This window comes from Theobroma cacao, chromosome 3 (assembly GCF_000208745.1).
Source record: "Theobroma cacao cultivar B97-61/B2 chromosome 3, Criollo_cocoa_genome_V2, whole genome shotgun sequence".
Classification (NCBI taxonomy): Eukaryota; Viridiplantae; Streptophyta; class Magnoliopsida; order Malvales; family Malvaceae; genus Theobroma; species Theobroma cacao.
In genome coordinates, this window is record NC_030852.1 from 29,319,684 (window position 1) to 29,340,084 (window position 20,401).

The window sequence follows — 20,401 nt, forward strand, 5'->3', positions numbered from 1 at the left end:
TTCGGGTCACTTGATATTCAAGTTTTGGACCGCTCCTTTTTTAGGTTTTTGGATTTTAAATCATTGGGACATCCATTCAAATTGGGTTGGTTTACTTTTAAGTTTGAAATAGGTCAAGCCCAAGAATGATTGTTTGTCAATTTGACTTTAATTTTGATTGGTTGCATATTAAATTTATACGATCTTTTTTTTTTAATAAAAAAATTTCAAGTATACTTTTATTCCCTTATTATCTTCTTTTCAATGATTTAAAAAAGTAAGCAGTTTTTATTTTGTATGTGTAACTAATGAATTAAGTTTAACATCTTCTTAATTAAAAGAAATAATAAAAATATATAAATTTTATTTTTGAATTTGAAAAAGAAGATTCGAATCCTATTCTTTAAGTATGAGATTATACACTAATCAATGAGACAAATGTTCACGTGCATATACAAAAATTTTTTTTTTCATATGTTTTAGTCTTTTGGCAAATTTTGGTTGGCCACACAATTCATAAGTCTATATTATTCAAAATATTTGTTATGAATACCAAAGAAAAAAATATTTCCCATAATGCAAATATTCCAGTGCCAATAAGACAACGTTAAGTCAGTTTCTTGATATTCATTTACAAATTGACTTACGTTTCAGCTCATAGGATTTAAACATTGTCTAAAATATATAAAACTAATGTAGTATAGTTTATATCATTAATTGTATCAATACATAATGTAGCATCAAGCCTAGCAAATTGCGATTTATATCTGCACAATTTCTTCTACCAAATCAACTGTAATAGTGCAGTTCATCTCCACAGATTTTCTTCTTCTTGATCATTTTGATCGGACGCACTTTACCATTCTATTTGGACTGGCTGCAGGTTGTGTGAACATTGCCCAAGTTTGAATCATTCACAACAGCACGTTCATCTTTTTTTTTTTTTTTTGTGGATCTTGCTCCTGCCCTTGCGAAAGTAACAGTTGCTATTTCAAATTTGTACCGATCAAAATTCTGTAAGTTCTTCTTATAGTCAATCAGGCTATAATTTTCACGTTAAATGATGGGGTTGGAGGTCCTCAACCACAGCAGAGCCAACCCAGAATTTTGGATTTTTGATACGCATCACTGTAACTGCAAAGACTAGAATGATCACAGTCCGGACGACAACAAAAGCAGCTAACCAGAGCATTTCTTTTCGCTTGCGCTCTTAATTTAAAAATGCTCCAGGGCAGAGTGCAGACTCTACATTGCTTTTAGCCATGATGAGAACTTCTTTTAAATTTAAACCAAAGCAACCTGCTAATCTGAAACTTTTGAGGGATGCAAAGGATATGATCATGGCGCAGAAGTGGGGCTCGTGCGTAAGCATACTTTGACACTTGACATTTCATGCAAACACCTTCCTTGAAAATGTCTCTCCATTAAGTGACGGCGTACCAATGCCATAGCACATATCAGACGCTTTCAAACGCGTCGAGAGCTTTGAGATTTTGACTTTAGGCCTACTCAGATTTCAGCTTTCACAGATTCACAATATGAGATTGGAGTGCAGTAGCCGAAGCTTCTGTTGTATCGTGACAAGCAGAAGAGGGGAAACGCCATCATTTAGCGTACATGTTTCTCATACATCCGAAGCTTCTGTAAAGTGAAAAAAATTATGGTCAAGTTTCCTCAGGCGCGTTCGAGTGGCACAATCTGATCTGATTTTTTTTACTTTCCATTTTCCACACGGTCCTTGTATTTTGGGAAACCATTTACTTTTTCCCTTGTTTTAGTGAATCTTCCTGGAAGCTGCTACATGATTGTTGAGTAAGATGCGGGGTCTTCCAGCATCCAAGCGTTAAATTAAGATAGAAAGGTCTTCAAAAGAGTGCTTTAGTTCAGGGGAAATGCTGTTTGCACCTTAATTTTTCAACTAACCATTGACGGGTTAAGGTCCATAATTTCGGTCCTGCTTGTACCCTGGAAAATTCCTACTATTCTTCGAAGGTTGCAACTCTCCCATGCTTGTTAAACCAGAAAATACTTGTTATTGAAAAAAAGAAGAGAAGAAACTAGTGGAAGTCAAGATTCCTGAAATGGACACACTTTAATTTGGCCACAACAATTTTAATTCCTTCTTTGATGACAACATAATGGGATGAGCTTTGCTTTCTATTATGAAGTCGAGAGAGAGACCAGGGAATAGAAGAAAATAAATTACTATCAATGCCCAAACATATAAATGCTAGATAAACCTGAAACAATGGACCACCAAAATGCGTTGGAGCTGCACTCGAGCTCCAATTTCTCTTTCTTGGGGCATAAAGGATGACAGAGTATCACTGTCTCGGATACTTTATACTAGCTCAAGTAAAGGTAGAACTGGGAGTATACCATTGTCGACTTCAAAGTGGGTCAGGTACAAAAATATTATATGAAGAATATTTAGTAGTGAATAATGATAATAGTGCAAAAGCAGAATGCTAAGATACAGAAAATATTTTCTGTACTACTACAATATATTCATGATTTTTTCTGTTTGAACGTGATAGTCATGCTTATGCATAATCACCAGAATTTGTATTATTATAGTATTCAAAACCTACGCAATGAATCATGCCAGGAAGATAGTAGCAAGCATATTTTTGACCTTTATCACGTTTTAATTTGGGCGAGCCAGAACATAACACAGGATCCCTCGAGTTTTACTATGCTGATCTCACTGCATATCCCTGCGCAGGAACAACAATTTTTTTTTTTGAATTTTCATGAACAAATACAATATGGAATATTTTTGGTCTGATATTAAAATATAAGTATTTGCTAGTCGATCAAAGATAGTATTATAAACACAGGAGGATTCGAACTGTTCTTTGCCAAAGTTTGATAGACGGTGTGATCAGTAGCCCTCCAGTCTAGTTAGGTGTGGATTCTGGTTTGTGACTTTTCCAATTGTTTTAGAATATAATAACAACAGAACCTTCTACTTGAAATATCGCCCTTAGTCTGGACACGCTTGGGAACTTGGCTAATACATTTTCAAGCAAGGAATTTTTGTCCCATGAACTAGTCTTTGAATCTTATGTAAGCAACAACTATATATACGGTTCATACCAAGACCTCAATCCTCACCAAACCCTCTTTCACATCCACTGAAGCACTCAAAAGACCCAATTGGACGAGAAAAAGAGTCCCTTCTGACAACAATTGAGAATATAGCAATGGCGGAGCAGAATTACCAACAGAAAAATATAGACATGGAGTCCGCTGCAGAGCTCAAGCGAAAGAAACGCATGAAATTGTTTGCCTATGCCGCTGCTTTCGTCGTCTTCCAGACTATAGTCATATTGGTCTTTTCACTTACGGTGATGCGCATCAAAAATCCCAAGTTCAGGGTGCGCTCTATCACAGTTGAGGATATTGCCTACACCTCAACCCCAAACCCTCCTTCTTTCAACATGAAATTCAATGCTGAAGTCGCTGTCAAGAACACAAATTTTGGTCACTTCAAATTTGATAACACCACCATTTCTTTTGATTATGGGGGTGTTCAAGTTGGGGAGGCATTCGTTGCCAAGGGAAGAGCCAAGGCTAGATCCACAAAAAAGATGAATGTAACCGTGGACTTGAATTCAAACAACATACCGGCTAATTCAAACTTGGCAAGTGACATTAGCTCTGGGTTTTTGACCCTGACCACCCACACCAAGTTGAGCGGGAAAGTGCATTTGATGAAACTGATCAAGAAGAAAAAGTCTGCACAAATGAACTGCACCATGACAGTTAATTTGGCGAGCAGAGCTATCCAAGATATTAAGTGCCAATAAAGTATGAAGCTGATCTATGCATGACTGCTTGATTATTGGAATATGGTTGTTATCTTTTACAGTATTTGTCAAGCTGATATGCATACAGCATTACAGCTTATATCATATGTATTTTTCTCCCTACTTGTATTCGTTTTATGTCTTTATTGATTTATATATGAGATTATTTATTTTACTAGAATTTGTGACTTGCTTATTATTTGTTTGTTTTTTGAGAGGCAGACTTATTATTTGTTGACACTAAATAGTGATTGTTTGTAAAATAAGATAGCTTCCCTCCTCGATCCAGCAGTGCAATGGATAATCTAATCTCACATATTCATTGAAAAGTCTGGAAATGGGATTTCTGATAAAGCTTACAGTTCTAAGAGTCCGGCTTAGTAAACAAAGGTGGCGAGTCTCTTCATTTACCCAAAAACTTGTAAACCATTCAATAATCATCAAAATTTTGTTCAGTGATAAAAGCAACTTAACAAGAATTTTGATTTCTCATTTCCAGACATAAAAAATTATAAACAAACAATGGAAAGGTGGTGCTTTAGGTAGAAAAGATGGTAATTTAATTCAGTGAAGTTTTATCTACAGCACTTCTTCGCTTCGATTAAAAAAAAAAAACCTCTAATTCTTGAATCTCCCCTGTTTTAGTCTGTTCATGGAACTCTTTTGCATGGTTAAATTGGAAGGAAAGATTTCAACTTAAAATTTTCCAAAGTATGACTGCTATTATATTATTGTCTAATTAGTTTCTTTAAGGAAACAAAAGAAAGAAAATAATGCAAGAGTTAAAAGAGAATTGACCGAGCTAATTAAGGACAGAAAATAGAATGAAGAGAGTGGGAAGAGTTCAAAGTAATACCTTATATATTAAACTAACGAATTAATCCAGAAAATTAACCTTAACGTACTGTACTATAGGGGTATAACATATGAATATGATAAAACATCTTTAAGAATCTCAACACATCAAATGTAAGAAGAGAAGGGTATCGCTGCCTCGTTCGTGGCATTTTCCTTTCTTGTTTGAAACAACAAACACAGCAGTTTCCGGCTTCTAGATGAAGACGTCACTTTGGTAAAGCCGTTGGCTTTTCTTTGATGTGTTGAACCGTTGAGGGACCCTTTATTTTAAGTATCGTGGAATTATTGAATTCATGATTAGTTGGGTGTAAAGCATGGGCCCCCTTGTGGGTCCAAACAATCATCAAAACGTACAAATTGCTCCAAAACCAATACCAGTGAGCGTGAAAAGTTGCATAATATTTTATAACGTTTAAGATTTTATACAAGGACGATTTTTTTTCTATCTTTAAAGATAAATTGTCTTTGAAAATAATTTTTTTAATATTAATTGTTTTTAATCAAGAAAAACATTTTATAAATAAAATTATTTTTAATAAAATTTCCTCATATTTAAGTTTATGTGTTACATATCATATTAAAAAAAAATTATTACACGTAATTTTTTTCTATGATTATAGAAAATGTAATAAATAATTTAAATTAAAAGATTTTAGATAATTTTTTTTTGTTCAAATTCATTTCATTTCATTTCAACAATAACTGGACGTTGAATAATTGTTTAATATATCTTCATTTTCATATCAATTTTTTTTTTAATTTAAATTTTATCTCTGTTATAAAAGTGTTTAACTCTGAGAGTTTATATTCTAATAAAATAAAAAATTAGAAAACAAGTTACATGCCATGTTTAAAAAATGTTATTAATAAATGCCATGTTCAAAAAAATATTGTTACACGTTTTAATTCTAAAGTTTTATATTGTACTGAAATACAAAATAGTAAGTTACTTGCCATGTTTAATAATAGAAAAGAAAAGCAAAATGACATGGTAAGCCTACGCAAATGTTACACACTTTAGCATAAGATGCTACATGCCAAAGTCAAAAGTTTAACATCAGATGTTACAAGCCAAGATCAAAGTTTCAAGGCCAAAGCAGAATATGTTACACACTAATATTTTAGTAACAGATGTTACATGCCAAGGTTAAAGTTTCAGTATCAGATGTTACACGCTTTCAATATCAAATGTTACACACCAAGGCCAAAGCTTCAGTCAGAGGTGAAGAGAGGGAGGCTACTAGGGGCCCCCACCCCCTTAAAATTTTAAAATTTAATAATTGTTCTTTGTTTTTTTTTTTCAAATTTTATAGTTTTACTTCTTATTTTTTTAAAAAAAAATATAATTTCGCTCTTGCAAACATTGAATTTCTTATTTTTACCCCTTCAAACATGAAAATCTGACTCCGTCACTAGTTTCAATACTAGATATTACACATCAAGATCAAAGCTTCAATACCAGATGTTACACACCAAGGCATATTACACATCAAAACTTCCTTCTTTCTACTTATGTTACATGTCAAGATATGTTCTACCAGACTTAAATCACTGAAAAACTTAACACCAATAAACTCAAGAACCTGTTGTTACTTACAATATCATACTTTTTGATTTACAGATCAACAATAAAGGGTTTCGTGAATGTAAATTAATAAATTCAAAAATATGTTATTACCTTTCAAATCATACTTTTTTGTCTGACGACAATATGGCAAGATGATAAGAGATAAACAGAAAGATGGTGATGATGGTAAAATTAGAAAAAGCTGGATGGCGAAAGAGAAAAATGGGAAGCACATCAAAATGGGGTGTACAGCAGATGAACGGTGAGAGAGAAAAATTGAGAGTATTTAATTTGTTTAAAATGATTTTAAGGGTATTTTTATTATTTCACGACTAAAATTTAGTAAAAATAATTAATTTTATATTGAAAGATATTTTTGAAATAGATTTATGAGAATGATTATTTTTCATAATTTTCTCTTTTATAATAATGTTTACTAGTTTTCTATAATCTAAAAATTGTAAAAAAATATAACATACGTGTTAATCGGAAATGAAAAAAAAAAGGTTAGTATGAAATGTCTCCTTTCGAAATGAAGAAATAATAAGAAATGGTGTCTACTATAGCACTTGCAAGATATATATATCCCCTTGGAATGGTGCAATGCGATTGGGCTGTTACTAGTACCCTTTAGATAGCCTGTCCATGAATCATGATTGCTCAGTAGAAGTTTCTACTGTTATTAAAAGCGAGGAAAATAAGAAAAAAATCAATCACTTTCTTGTGAGGTATTAATCCAATAGCGTCGTAAGCCAAAGAAGCAAGGTTTCAAGCCCGCCTACACACCTAACGCGTTTGTTTAATAGTACGAGAAGAGGTGTCCTTTTGCACCTTCTTTTCAACCCAAGTGTTTGCTAATTCCCTCTGCCAAACACTTCAAATCCATCTAGATGTACTATCATTTATCTGGCTATAAATACTTCGCTACAAAGCCCACATTGGTCATCTCATTCTTATATCTGTTAAGCGCTTGGAAAATTTTTCTCAGCTTCTGAATTAGCATACAAAAAAACATGGAGGCGAAGAGTCAATCCCCATATCCTTTGGTACCGGCTGCCAATGGCCATGAACGAAGTGACGAAGAGTCTGTCGCGGCTCACTCGAAAGAGCTAAAGAAAAAGAAGCGAATGAAGTGCCTGTTGTATATAGTATTATTTGCTGTGTTCCAAACCGGAATCATATTGCTTTTTGCCTTAACGGTTATGCGCATCAGAAACCCAAAGTTCCGGGTGCGGTCAGGTTCATTTACAACTTTCAACGTTGGAACCGAGGCTTCCCCTTCGTTTGATTTGCAAATGAATACTCAATTCACGGTAAAGAACACAAACTTTGGTCACTTTAAGTATGAAGGTGGTCTTGTCACGTTCGCGTACAGGGGCACACCGGTTGGCCGGGCCACTATTCAGAAGGCTCGAGCCAGGGCTAGATCAACGAAAAAGGTTGATGTTGTGGTGGAGTTAAGCTCCAACGGTTTGCCAAATACTAATGAGTTGGGAAGAGATATTAGCGCCGGGGTTCTAACCCTCACTAGCTCTTCAAAGTTGGATGGGAAGATTCATCTCATGAAGGTGATCAAGAAGAAGAAGTCTACCCAAATGAATTGTACCATGGACGTTGCCATTGACACAAGAACAGTACGAAATATTATATGCAAATGATATGCTATGTTGTTTAGGTTATGGATTTCCATTTTTGCCCTGCTATTTTGTTTTCCTTTTCACTTTCTTGGTAATATTGTGTGTTTCTTTGTCTTTTATTTTCCTTTTGCACCAAGGGAGACATATATGTTTGTTGATATAATTATAGTCTCCCGCGTGTCTATTCTTTTTTGTTATCATGGTTTTCATGAGAATAATAATAATAATAATAACAATAATATATATATATATATATTAAAATCTTCTGTCACTTTTAATAGTATTAATACACTGAATGCACCTTTTTTATATAAAAATTCATAATTAATATGTCCTTAAAATTCAAAAATAATAATGATAATAACAATCCAGGATGGTTGCAAATGGAGTCCGTGAAACCGTAACCCATCAAATGGGATAAGCTGAGGGCCGGGAATTGGAAAAATATTATTGTGGCAAGAATTTCAAAAGTTTGGACCAGTGGGAGGGTTAACAGGGACAGGGGAGTGAGCAATAAAAAATAATTAGCAGAATTTCTAGTCCTTCTAGATGATGGGACTTAAGCGCTCTTTTGCTTTCAAATGTGTTATCTCAAATCTCAATCACAAAGCATTACTTGCATTTGCCTATACAACACGCTGGGACCTTTGTTTTTAGTCTTCTTTGTGCACTTATCAACTCAACAGTTGACCGCCATCCATGCTGACTGTCCTTTTTTTCTTTTTAAAGGTTGAACTTTTTGTCACGTTACCCCACATGGGAAGTCAATCTTAATCGTATTCATGATAATCAAAATTCAATTAAAGCTGTCTATTTGCTCTTTGTTTTTTTGGAAAATTATAAAAAATTGAATAATATCAAATTAAAACCTTATTTATTCTTTCCCATCTCTTATGTGTTATAAAATATAAAGAAATAGTATGTAGACATTTTTTTAATTTTTTTTATTTAAACAAAGTGTAGGTATATTTCTTCCCTTTAATTAATGTGTAAAATGATCTTACAATTAAACGATTTTCATCGTCTCATTTTATTATTCGCGTGTTAAATCTTGAAATTCTTATACACAATCTCCAACCTTCTTGAAAAAATATATAAAAATCAGGTACTATGATGAACGATCGATTGATCATTTCGTTTGCCTCTACAAGAGAGGATAAGCTTAATGCTATTATTATTACCATCGGTCCTGGATTTTAATTTCTATACCAGATAAGAGAAAAGTTCTTAAAAAAGAAAAGAGGAAGAAAACGATTGGTCCTTTGGTTAACTAAATGGGCCTAACCCATGCCCACCAATGGTCATTTCACCTTTTCCTCGGCAATTCTTCGGCCCAGAAAGGATGAAAAGAGTACCTAAAGTATATCATAATGTTGCAGACAACCCAAGAAAAAGACAGAACCAGTGAACTCAAGCATATTACTTAGTAAAATGTCATGTTTCCAGAGGATGTTATGTTTCCTAACAAGGATGCTAATGTTGAGAACATGGGTCCATCGGGATCCCAAATCACCAACATCGATCGTGGCCTAATGCAAGTGCTGTTAAACGGCACCTACTATTACACCAAGATTCAAGAGCAGAGAGAGACGTATGATTCAGCGGAAGAAACAAGGCACATTTATGGTCCTCGTACGAATTCTTTTGCTCTGCCGGTTTTCTGTTGTCTAATGTCTCCTCCTGATTGCGCTGTTTTTTCATTTTTCCTCTCTCTTTGAGAGAAAGAAATTAATTTGGCTCTTGTCCTAAGTTGTTACCCTTACCGCTATTACATGGTTTGTCTGTCTCGGTGCACTGAACCCCTCCTCATTAGTCATCTTTGTCAACTGTGACGTTAACTAGTCCTTTTTTGTTGATGACCTGTTGCTCTGCTGACATCAACTCCGTCTGATGAACAATCTAGATTTCAAGTTCAGCTGTTGAGGTTAAAGTTGAAAGTGGAGCAGAAACATTTTCTAAAAATCCTAATCACTGTTCGCTTTTATTGGTGGCAAAAAAGAAGCAACATGAATGTGTTGTTCTTAATCAATTAGCCTAAAGAGTTCGATACGTAAATCCCTTGAAGAACATTGGCTTGGTCAAGTTCAGATTCAATCTTGAGAGGGAGGGTAAAATTCGAGGTCAAAAGCATGTCACTCCTAGCTAGGTTGGTCCTGAGTGATGAACACTGTAAATCGCGACTTAATTACTTTTTCTATATAATTCCTCAAATATTTCTGCTGACACTCCATCAAGGTGGTATCTCTACTGACACTCCATCAAGGTGATGCGAATACACTGGAAGATGTTCAACAATTGAAGGCAACTGATAGGTCATAAGCTGGAAAAGAAAAGCCTAGACCTTCTTTAATACAAGCGGTGTCCATTTATAGTGGTCTTGGCCTGTGGGTCTTGACTGTGTGAAATAGGGGCCTACAGTATTACCCTGTCAGAAGGGGACCAAAGCTATTTTGTGGTGCACTGTGGGAGTCTGCGAATGAGGGGGTGGACGCTTTGTTTTTGTGGTCATTTTAGCTATTCCTGTTATTATGATGGTGTGCCTTGAAAATTTTGGTTTACTTGCTGCTGCACACAAAACTTGGTCCTCGATTCATTTATGACTCCAAACAAAATTACCACTTTCTTTATTGAAATTTCAAACTTCACTGATTCAAATACCCAATTCATTATGTCTCTAGTCTAGTTTGGATGTCGCATTGCGATATATCATGCTATAGATTTTTGCTCCTATTTCTTGTCTGTGACTACCTTTCTTCCACATTGCAAATTAAGTGTATACAGCCACGGCTGCAACAATACTTTTACAAAATCTTACAGGTCATTTTCCAATACTGAACTCTATAGCAGAAAGGAGATGCATTGATTTTTTATACTTTTCGGTCTCATTTCCTTGTCATTTTAGTATAATCTTCTGCTTTTCTTTCCTTTTTCTTTTTCTCTTTTTCTTAGATAAGCCTAGAGTCTACCTTCTACGTAAAATGTTCATTGATTGTGAAATTTTAAATTCATGAATACAAATTTGAATGTGAATCAACAAATTATCCCATACTGAATTGGGTCTTACAACAACTTACTAGAAACCCAAGTAGAAGAAATGATGAAATAGGTAGATCTGCCAACAACTAAATGGACAAATTGAATCATAAATGAGAAGTGAATGATTGTTCTGACTTCTGAGTGAGACCCCAGCTGTGTTTGTGGAGGTTGGATAAGAAAATTCAGAATATAGACAAAGAACTTGTGGAAAACAATTGTCCAGGGTATGATCACAGTGGCTTGCTTTCTGAGGAACCAATCAACTAGTATATCAGATCTGGATAAGACCATGGATGCAGTGGACAGAGGCATAAAACTTTCCACTTCAATGGTACAAGAATATATTGAGAGTATACTTGTCATAGGGGAACTTTATTGGCAGTTTCCTGCTGCCACACAAGGTCGGCAGATTGAATATTCAACAAACCATCTGCATCTAGGATGGCTAGCCAGAGGGAGACTCAGAAGAGCATCTGCTTCAATGACTCCGCTTTTTACTTTTGAAATGAAATGATCTTAGACTTTAACCATATACCAGTGAACTGCTTTCTAACCGTTCAAAAGTACTTTTTAAAAGCAGGATGAAACTGCAGAGATATCATGCTATGGCCCCTTTCTTTTTTAAGAGTGTTTTAACACAAAGATCCCAGGTTAGAAATATCAATGGCTTTGGTTTCCTGTTTTTTCTACCTAAATTTCATGGGTGTGAATCGACATTGCTGTTAATTTAAAAATTTGACGCAGCTATATTTTTTATATTGCAAGAATTCAGTGACCAACATACTAGTTAATATTCCCATTCCATCCTTTGTCCCACTTCTCCCCTTTCCCACCAAATTCCCACCACAATCTACCAGTTGTCCAGGAAAGAGCATAATCACCCAAGAAAATGAAAGAAAGAATAAAGTGGGAAAAACTGATAAGTCGTTTCAGGTCCTTCAAATCCAGAAATGATCACATCTTTGATATGAACAGCTCACCTTTCAAAGGTAGCATAATGCTTAACTGCAGAGATACAAGACACACACAGTCGCACAACAAAAAAAATCCAAATCAGAGTTCCTTTCAAATTTTTCATAATGACCCATAACTTTACAAGTGAACCTACTCTACTCACTGCTCATCATAGCTAAACAATCAAACAACAATCCTAGCCTCCCTAAATTCCTTTTTTTCTCCTTTTTTCCCTTTCATTTTTTTTTACATCATCCTGATAATAAAAATCGAAGTCTCTATCCAATGTTTTCCTTCTATAGCTTTGATTAACAACATTTTTTTTTCCCGCGTGTTCTAGTACTTCAGGTGCTGAAAACATTTCCTTCTTCGCTGTATATTCTTGAGGAATCCATCAGTTTATCGTATGAAGAATTGCTTGTAACTCGTGACAAAAGAGAAGAATCTGAGGAAAACATAAATGTTCAATTAGAACTTAATAAGTAGATTTTAAGATTTTTAAGTCAATAATTAGTGCACATACTAATGAACGTATATAGTGAAACCATACCTGTAGAAGATGCATTGCTTAACTTCTCTTGTGAAGAATCACTTGTACATCTCGACAACCATGAAGATTCTGCTGCCAAAACAAGCTAAGCATCAAATTCCAAAGTAAACCCAAAGATTATGATTAGCTTAAGAACAAAATTAATTACTATAATTAGTACCGCCTGATGAATTGAAAGATCTCTTGCAATGCAAAATGGCGCTTTGGATCCCATCATGTTGCAGTACCAGCGAATCGTCTCTCCTACTAATTGGCGATGCTGCAGCCGAGGCTGATCTGCTCTTCCCCAAGTGCTTGCAAACCCCTCTAACTCCTGTTGAATGATTCCCTTGCTTCTCCTTCAAGGAATATACCGTTGCCGGAGAAGCAGCTGGAGATGATATTGATAAGTCACCCGAGGCTTTTGTCTTGTCACTTTGACTGTTCCTTTTGGAGACTTTTACGTACAATGGCTTGATTATATTCAAGTATTTTTGTATCAGATCTTTTGATAATCTCTTTGAGGAATCGTCTGATAAAGAGTCCTCCGTTTTGCCTTTTGTCTTTCTCAAACTATTTTCTCTGGTGAAGATTGGGAGGTTCGGAGACTCTTCTATTTTGAATGTTACTTTCAAATGCTTGCTGCTGCCTTGGTTCTCACGCTTTGGGGTCTCCATAGAAATACCGATGAACTCTGTTTTCTCAGCTCTGTAAGTATTAGCATTTGCCATTGACTTTGACTTCTTGAGAGTAAAGACTCGAAATTTCGGAGCCGATTTTAACAGGGCTATGGGAGACTGAGGCTTGGAGCTTGGCTCAATGGGCATGATCTTTCTTTTGGAGAAGTGATCGTTGGGGGACAAGGAACGAGTTTGCTGTGGCAAGTCGAGGTCTTTATCACCAACATTCTTAGCCGATTCCTGGAGTACTCTATCTTCTCTGGAGTCATATCTTTTCTTGGCTCTGACACCGTTCTCTTCACTGTTGTTGCTGTGGAGATCTCCCTTGTTATCAAACTCATGCAAAGGAAGCTCCAAGTCGATGAAAGAGTCCTCCCCTTCATCCAACTCATGGTCTGAAACAACTGAAGACTTTGGAACCTCGGCGGTACCGCTGTTTCCACAACAAGGTTGGTTTCGGTTCTCTTTATGAGCGCCATAGCTAGGTTTCCAAAACCTGAGAAAATTGAGAGCATCCATGGTTATGGAGAGAGAAAGAGAGAGAAGAAGAAGAAGAAAGAATCTTGAGAGACGAGTGTGAGCTTTATGGTTTTGTTTCTTTTATAGGGGAGGAGTAGTTTAGCTCTCTCTTGAGATAAAACTAAAAAAGAGAGACCCTTTGCACTCCCTTTGATGGATGTGTTGACAGAAATTGAAAATGGTGTTTCAGGGGGAGCACAGAGTGAGGTAAGCTTTTTATTTCACTTTTACAAGAGAGAGAGAGAGAGAGAGCTTTGCTTTTGAACAGTGTTTATTTTGTAGCTTAGGTTGTTTTTACTTACAAAGGAATTGTTTGCGTGGATATACAGGTAGAGCACGTGACCGACCTTGAGAGAGAGAGAGAGAGAGAGAAAGACAAATCTTGATTGGGAGCAATTGAGCATTAGAAATAGACTATTGCAAATGACAATTACTCTGTAAAAAGTTTGTAGTTTTAGACTACGATACAGAAATACAGATATTATACTGTTACAAATTCAGACTTGCAGGCATTGGAGACAGCCTTTTTACCTCTTTCTTTAGACTTCACCAAATTTTTGAATCCTGGATTTACATTTGCCCCACGCGCTGTCTGCTATTTACTGTTACAGATATTGCTTATGCTTGCTTTTACTCTCCCCCACTCTCTCACTCTCAGGTTTAACTCGGCACACTACTTCTGCCTTTGGACATGTTATTCCATTCCTATATAGATAATGAAAATCACAAAAAATTTCTCACCTTCGTAAAATTATTCGCTCCTTCTTTTATTTCTTTCAAATTTTCTAGTATTATTTTAGGTACATATGACCAAGCCCAGTAGCCATGGTCTTTTCTCTGCTTCTTTTTTTCTTCTTTTAATAATTACATTAAGCACTAGCTATATTTATCTGACCCTTATTTTTTAAATACGTTTACGTCAAACGTGATGGGAGGCAGGCCTAAAGAAATTCAAAGGAAGGGATTTATATTGTTTGTATTTTTGTTGGGTGGGCTTTCATGTCAACTCAAGTTTTCTAAAATTTTGGAGTAGTGTCGGCAATTAAAACTAAGCTAACACTATTTTAATCAAAGTCTAAGTCAGCCAAAATTGTTTGAAATATGGTTGGTGCTTTGTTTATCAAATTCCACCTTCCATGGTCCTATTCAAACAAGCAAACTATATGCTTCAAATATGTTGGACTATCTTTCATAAACAATACTAAGACATCAGAATTATAGATCCTAATTCAACTCCTGAGTTTTGTTCAAAGAATTTGAACTTCATTTCCACTTTTAATCTGACAAAATCAGCACAATTATATAAAAGCAGTTAAAATCTATACACTAAAACATGCAAATGTCTGCTTCAATGTGGGCACGAAAATGAGTGCACTTGACACAAGGATTAAATTGAAGGCGGATAATTTAGTGCGAAATGCAAAGGCAGGCTGGGCACGCCAGAGGGAGGCGCGTGAAAGGTGAAAAGAGTGAAAGGCCCTTTATGGCAGAGGTAGTTTGACGGGGATTATGTTGCAGAAGACATTACGAGGGAGACGAGAAACTTCCAAAGAGAGGAGAAAAAGGACAAAAAAATGAAAGGGGAAAGGCCAAAGGGCCAAAAGCAAAAGACTCAAAAAAGAAGAGGGAAACGTAAGCTCTTTGTTAGAAACGAGAGAGAGTACTCTACTTTTCCACATGGTCTTAAAAGATCAGCTAGGTCAGACATTGGGTTCTTTTACAAGGCAAAGGCGGGGGTGTAGCTGTGGGCACGCATGTGTAGCAGTAATGCTTTGGGAGCCTAGCGACCTTTGAAGAGGTCCAACTCTACATTTTGGAGCTGGGGCAAAGGGTCCAAGTCTTACCGCAAAAGGTTTGACTTGCTGAGACGGGTTTTGGGGTCCCTTAGCCCTTGTTTACAGTGAAAGCCATAATGAAAGGAGAAGCTCCTAGCCCAAAAGAAACAAAAGTAGCCTTAAGCATATAACTTTGGAGTAGTACTTCTTTTTCTTTTTAAGATGCAAATACAAAGTAGTAGCATATTTTATGCCAAACTAAAAAAATAAAAAAGCAGCAGCACATTAAGCACATAATTTTCTAGCTCCCTTGGACAGTATCCTAGGTACCCTTTCTGTTTTTTCAGTCAGCAAACAAAAAGAAAAAGTGGCATTATGATCCATCCACATATTGATTTAAATATAGTTACGGATTAAAATTATACTTCGATCAAGTTAAAAATTGAAACTTTGATAACATAAGCAATGTACATTTCGCGGCTGCTTCCCATGAACTCGTTTTTCTTATATGATGGATAACTATCACGATCTATCACATTCATGAACTAGTTTTATGTTTTGTAATACTTCATTATTACTCCTAAAAGTTCCATACCGTGTTTATGGCTTGCACGACGGCTATTTGAGACCTTGTCCTGCTTAAGCTTTAGCTGACCAACTAATTTTTTAGATAGAAAGCAAAAAGATTAGGCTGATTCTGTCTACATATGCATTGCACCATTATATTATTATATATACATCCTCAAACTCATGTTTTCCATATGTACACATATTCTACAAGAATCACCATGCTTATTTTGTTCATACCATGGCATAATTGTCATGAGTTGCAAGATTCTGCGCCCTAAATCATGATGGTAACCTGCAAGTTGGGAATTTTTTTAATGCTTTCTTTGTCTTTTGGAGGGAGAAGTATTGTTCCCCACCACCATCATTGCCATTTACCCTTGTTGTCATCTCAGGTAGATCATTCTATTCTACTGTTCTCCATCTGAATTCCCTTTTCCACGCAGCAGCCCACCATGGATTTTGTACTTCTCTTTGGTTTGTGGGTTTGGTGTATAAAGCTCTCACGCCTCTTAAAAAATTCAGAAATGTTGGCTGCTCTTATTGTTGCTTTAGGGAATTCTGTGAATTTTGTTGGCGACAACGTGGGGTCTTCGTGTTTGCTGTCGATTAAGAGGTTTGATTTTAAAAACTCTTTTGATATTGAAAGAAGATTATGTTGTCTCTCTGTTTAGGCTTTGTACGGACGATGACTTGGGTTCTCAAGACTGCTCATGGGCTATATACAGAGTAGTAGCCTAATGGGTCATTAGCTAAAGGTTGCATTTCACTCTGGCTCGTCCCAACTCTTTTGGGCCTTGCAGATGCTATCTGGAACTAGATTTTGAATATTAAAAAATATTGTCGTCTAGGGTAAAGCATGAGTATTACTAACATTGCTTAATCTGCAGAGTTTTGGTTTGTGTTTAGTCGGTTCATCCATGGAGTTGCTAGCCATCATGACCTCATCACAAATATTTCCAACTTGGTATAGTGCGCACTAGCTTTATCTGTTTCTTCTCTTCTCTGTTTTCCCAACTAGCTCTTCAGGTGAAAATTCTCTTGAAATGTGAAGTTTATATTTGCTTATATGATACGACTTGACTATTTGGAAAGTGAAAACATTCTATCCATAAAGAAACAAGAAATAAAAGTAAAAAAAAAAAAATCTGTGGGGTGCTTAATTCAATGCTAATATGCTTCATTAGTCAAACTGTTTTGTAGAAAGGAAAAGCATAAGAAAAAGCTCTAAATTTGGTGGATAACATCAGAAGATGCGGAAGCAAAGGCTTCAAAATGGTACAAGCTTGAACCCAAATCATTAGGAAGACTGGCTCCAATTATTAGATCGAAACACATATAATGAGCATCCTGTGACGTCCTAACTTGACGCTCTGACTCTTGGTAAAGATTTAGTGCCAAGGAATCCAACGCTTGATAATTGTTATATATAATTCTACACTTGCTGGGAAATTCTTCAACCTGCGTTTCGGTCGTATTGGAAGCATAGTATCTGTAGAAATGTTAGCCCAAAGCCAAGGACTGATACAAAACACAGTCAATTGATACACTGCAGAGGCGTCTGATGTCTGTCTCTTGCTTGATTTGAGGATTAGAATAGAAGCACTTGAGGCAGTATTCAGGACGTGATGTGTTGCTGCACACGATGCTGATAAGAGGATGATCATCTCCATTAGAAAACACTGGTTTCTGCTTTGAATTCTCTCCGTGCATTTTGATTGATTCTCTGGATGGTTGAAGAATGGTATTTATAAGGAAGACTGTTGGGATGAAGATCAGAAATGTGAAGCAAATGGGCAGGCTACAGCTTGGAGAGGAGGCCATCTTCGATGGCATAGACACCCTACAACCTAGGGCACAAAACGAAGATAATACAGAATTATGAGGGAGAAGTTATGGCTCAGTAAGCAACTGAACGTGACAGATTGGTTAAGAAAAAAAACATTAGAAAAAAGTTAAAATCAATCAAAGTTAATCAGACTTCCTAAAGTTATGGGAGAAAGGAAGCTTCCTTTCCCATGACAAACTATAGATACTAATACATGTTTCAAGCATATATCCTAAGATACTGGTTAATCGACATATATACATGGAAAGGTTTTTATTGCATTTAACACTACAAATATAGTTTTTTTCAAAGAAGAGATACATAAGTATCCTCTCGCATGCTCCTTAGAAGAACCAAAAGGGAATAAATTGGAAGCTTCTTTTTAGGAGTAAATTATGAAATCGTGGGTTTTTCCATTTTTGAACTTAGACTATGTTTGATTTTATTGTACTATACATATATTCATGCTTTTACTATTAGCTTTTGCATGGCACATGCATTACTACTAGTATTTTTTTAATGTAAAATTTAAATTTGTAGTTTTATTTTTATTTTATTTTTAAAAACTAAAGTTATTAATAAAATGCTACATTTATTAATTGGTAAATTGAGTTTTTGAAATTTTTAACCAAAAAAAAAATGGAATGTGGTATCAACATATATGTAGTAGCAGACTTAAAATTTTACATAAAGAGTGATTAAATGCTAATTATATAAAGTCATAAATCTATATATCTTAAATTTTATATATATAATAAGAAAAAATAAAAAATTGAGAGGTGGCGTGCCACCACCTTGACTCTGTCACTGCATATATGTATACATTGCATACACAACACCTTGACTCTGTCACTGCATATATGTATACATTGCATACACAGACATGGGCTACCTAAGGATCCTAATCAGTATATATATAAATAAATAAGTTAAATTGATTCTACCATTAATAGTATTGTATTTATTGTTGTCAGGCCAATTTATAGTAGACCATGGTTAAATTGTGCAATTAGTCATTATTCTATGCAAAAAGTATAGATTTAGTCATTGTATAATAATTTGTGTGAATTAAGTTCTTGTACTTTGTTAATTTCAATTTTTAACTCCCTCACCGTTAAATTTGACAGTTAAATATGTTGACATGGTATTTTGATTAAGCTGACATGACACTAATAGAGATGACGTAGCATAATACTGACATGGTAAAAATGTTAACTCTCAACGTGAGTTTAACAAAGAAATTAAAAACACACCTTAATCCTAAAGTAAAAATTAAATGTGATTAACAAAAAATTGTTAAGAATTTTCATAAAAAAAAAACGATTAAGAGAGAAAGAAAAGAAAATCTACTGCCAAAGAGGGAGAATCAACTTCATTGATGTTCAATAACATAGAAAACATGAACGACGAAGATGACGACTTGTGGATAGCAGTCAAAAGGATTACATCTCAAGTTGAGGTTACGCACTTAAGCTAATTCAAGGATTAAAACATTTTTTAGTTAAATATTCCAGCTTTCACTTGAGGGGAGACATGCCACAATGCGAAAATGAGTGAAGGAATCTTATCCCAGGACATTAGCTTTGAAAAGGCAACTTGGGAATTCAAATCCTATTTGATGGGCTGCCAATTGCCAAATATCCAAACAAGAGTGCCGCCTTGTGATTGTAGGCGGTGATGCGGGAATAGGGGTTTGTACAATTGTACGAGTCTTTAACTTGACAGGCTAAGGAATTAATGAAATTTTCTTGTATATAAATGCTTAACTCTGAAGAACCAAAGCTAATAGTCTAATAAAGCTAATGCTGAAGGTTTACCTTATGTTGGCAGATAAAACCATGCGCATGAGAATATTTAGTTAATTTTTCAATTTTAGATAGATATAGAAGTGATGTAATTATCTAAAATTTTGATTTCTTTTGTTAAAAAACTGCTTTTAAATCTAGAATTGAAGATAGGGAAAATAATGAGTTATTTTTTTGAAGATTCAACTAGTTTTGAATTAGCAATTTTTCATTGAAAATTCAACTGATTAATACAAAGGCTTTGTTGCAATCTCATCTAATTTTTAATGAGGGTTAAAGTGTTTTTTTTTTTAATTTCTTTGCTAAACTCATGTGGAGAGTTAAGATTTTTTTATCAGATAAACATTTTGCCGTGTCGGTATTATACTACGTTATCTCTATCAATACTGTCAGTTTGATTAAAATATCACGTTAGTATATTAATAATTTAATTTAACGACGTTAGAGATAGAAAATGAAATTAAGGAATTGACAAAATAAAAAGATCAAACTCATACAAATTATTATATAAGGATTAAATCTATAACCTTTATATAGTACAGAGATGAACTGCATAATTTAACCGTAGATCATTAGTAATTACCATTAATAATTATATATGATATTCTGATAAGTGATAAATAGTAGGTAAAATTAAATTTATTTAAAACTAAAAGGAATAAAATAAAAAGAGAGACGTTGAGCGTTGGGCGGGGACCCAACGCACGGAAAGCGCGGAAGGACGAGGAGGTTCGTTGGCCAACCGAACATCTGGCGCTATCAACGGGGAGCCTTCCTACTCCCACGTGTCGTCTCGTGAGAGATCTTGTTATTTTAGTCCGTCCGACCCTTGACTGCTCTTCTAATCACCCGCCA

The 20,401-nt window shown here is 35.2% G+C and overlaps 3 protein-coding genes across 3 annotated transcripts; 2 read left to right on the forward strand and 1 right to left on the reverse strand.

Annotated features, from left to right (window-relative positions):
- On the forward strand, nucleotides 3,112-3,947 carry LOC18605664 (late embryogenesis abundant protein At1g64065). Its single transcript, XM_007038806.2, has one exon. It carries the CDS (start codon nucleotides 3,186-3,188, stop codon nucleotides 3,789-3,791), a length of 606 nt encoding a protein of 201 aa, XP_007038868.1. The 5' UTR covers nucleotides 3,112-3,185; the 3' UTR covers nucleotides 3,792-3,947.
- On the forward strand, nucleotides 7,143-8,049 carry LOC18605665 (late embryogenesis abundant protein At1g64065). Its single transcript, XM_007038807.2, has one exon. The coding sequence runs from the start codon at nucleotides 7,230-7,232 to the stop codon at nucleotides 7,872-7,874; it is 645 nt and encodes a 214-aa protein (XP_007038869.1). The 5' UTR covers nucleotides 7,143-7,229; the 3' UTR covers nucleotides 7,875-8,049.
- LOC18605666 (probable membrane-associated kinase regulator 5) lies at nucleotides 11,824-13,819 on the reverse strand. The gene is made up of 3 exons (XM_007038810.2): nucleotides 12,554-13,819; nucleotides 12,394-12,462; nucleotides 11,824-12,288 (listed from the first exon to the last, which is right to left on the reverse strand). The coding sequence occupies exons 1-3, from the start codon at nucleotides 13,569-13,571 to the stop codon at nucleotides 12,188-12,190; spliced, it is 1,188 nt and encodes a 395-aa protein (XP_007038872.2). The 5' UTR covers nucleotides 13,572-13,819; the 3' UTR covers nucleotides 11,824-12,187.

What these genes read in the sequence shown, in the direction of transcription:
- LOC18605666 (XM_007038810.2), bottom strand. Translation starts at nt 13,571, where the DNA reads ATGGATGCTCTCAATTTTCTCAGGTTTTGGAAACCTAGCTATGGCGCT. An exon ending in ATCTTTCAATTCATCAGGCG is followed by an intron (nt 12,463 to 12,553) that starts GTACTAATTATA and finishes TTTTGGCAGCAG; the next exon opens with AATCTTCATGGTTGTCGAGA. An exon ending in AAGCAATGCATCTTCTACAG is followed by an intron (nt 12,289 to 12,393) that starts GTATGGTTTCAC and finishes TGTTTTCCTCAG; the next exon opens with ATTCTTCTCTTTTGTCACGA.
- LOC18605665 (XM_007038807.2), top strand. Translation starts at nt 7,230, where the DNA reads ATGGAGGCGAAGAGTCAATCCCCATATCCTTTGGTACCGGCTGCCAAT.
- LOC18605664 (XM_007038806.2), top strand. Translation starts at nt 3,186, where the DNA reads ATGGCGGAGCAGAATTACCAACAGAAAAATATAGACATGGAGTCCGCT.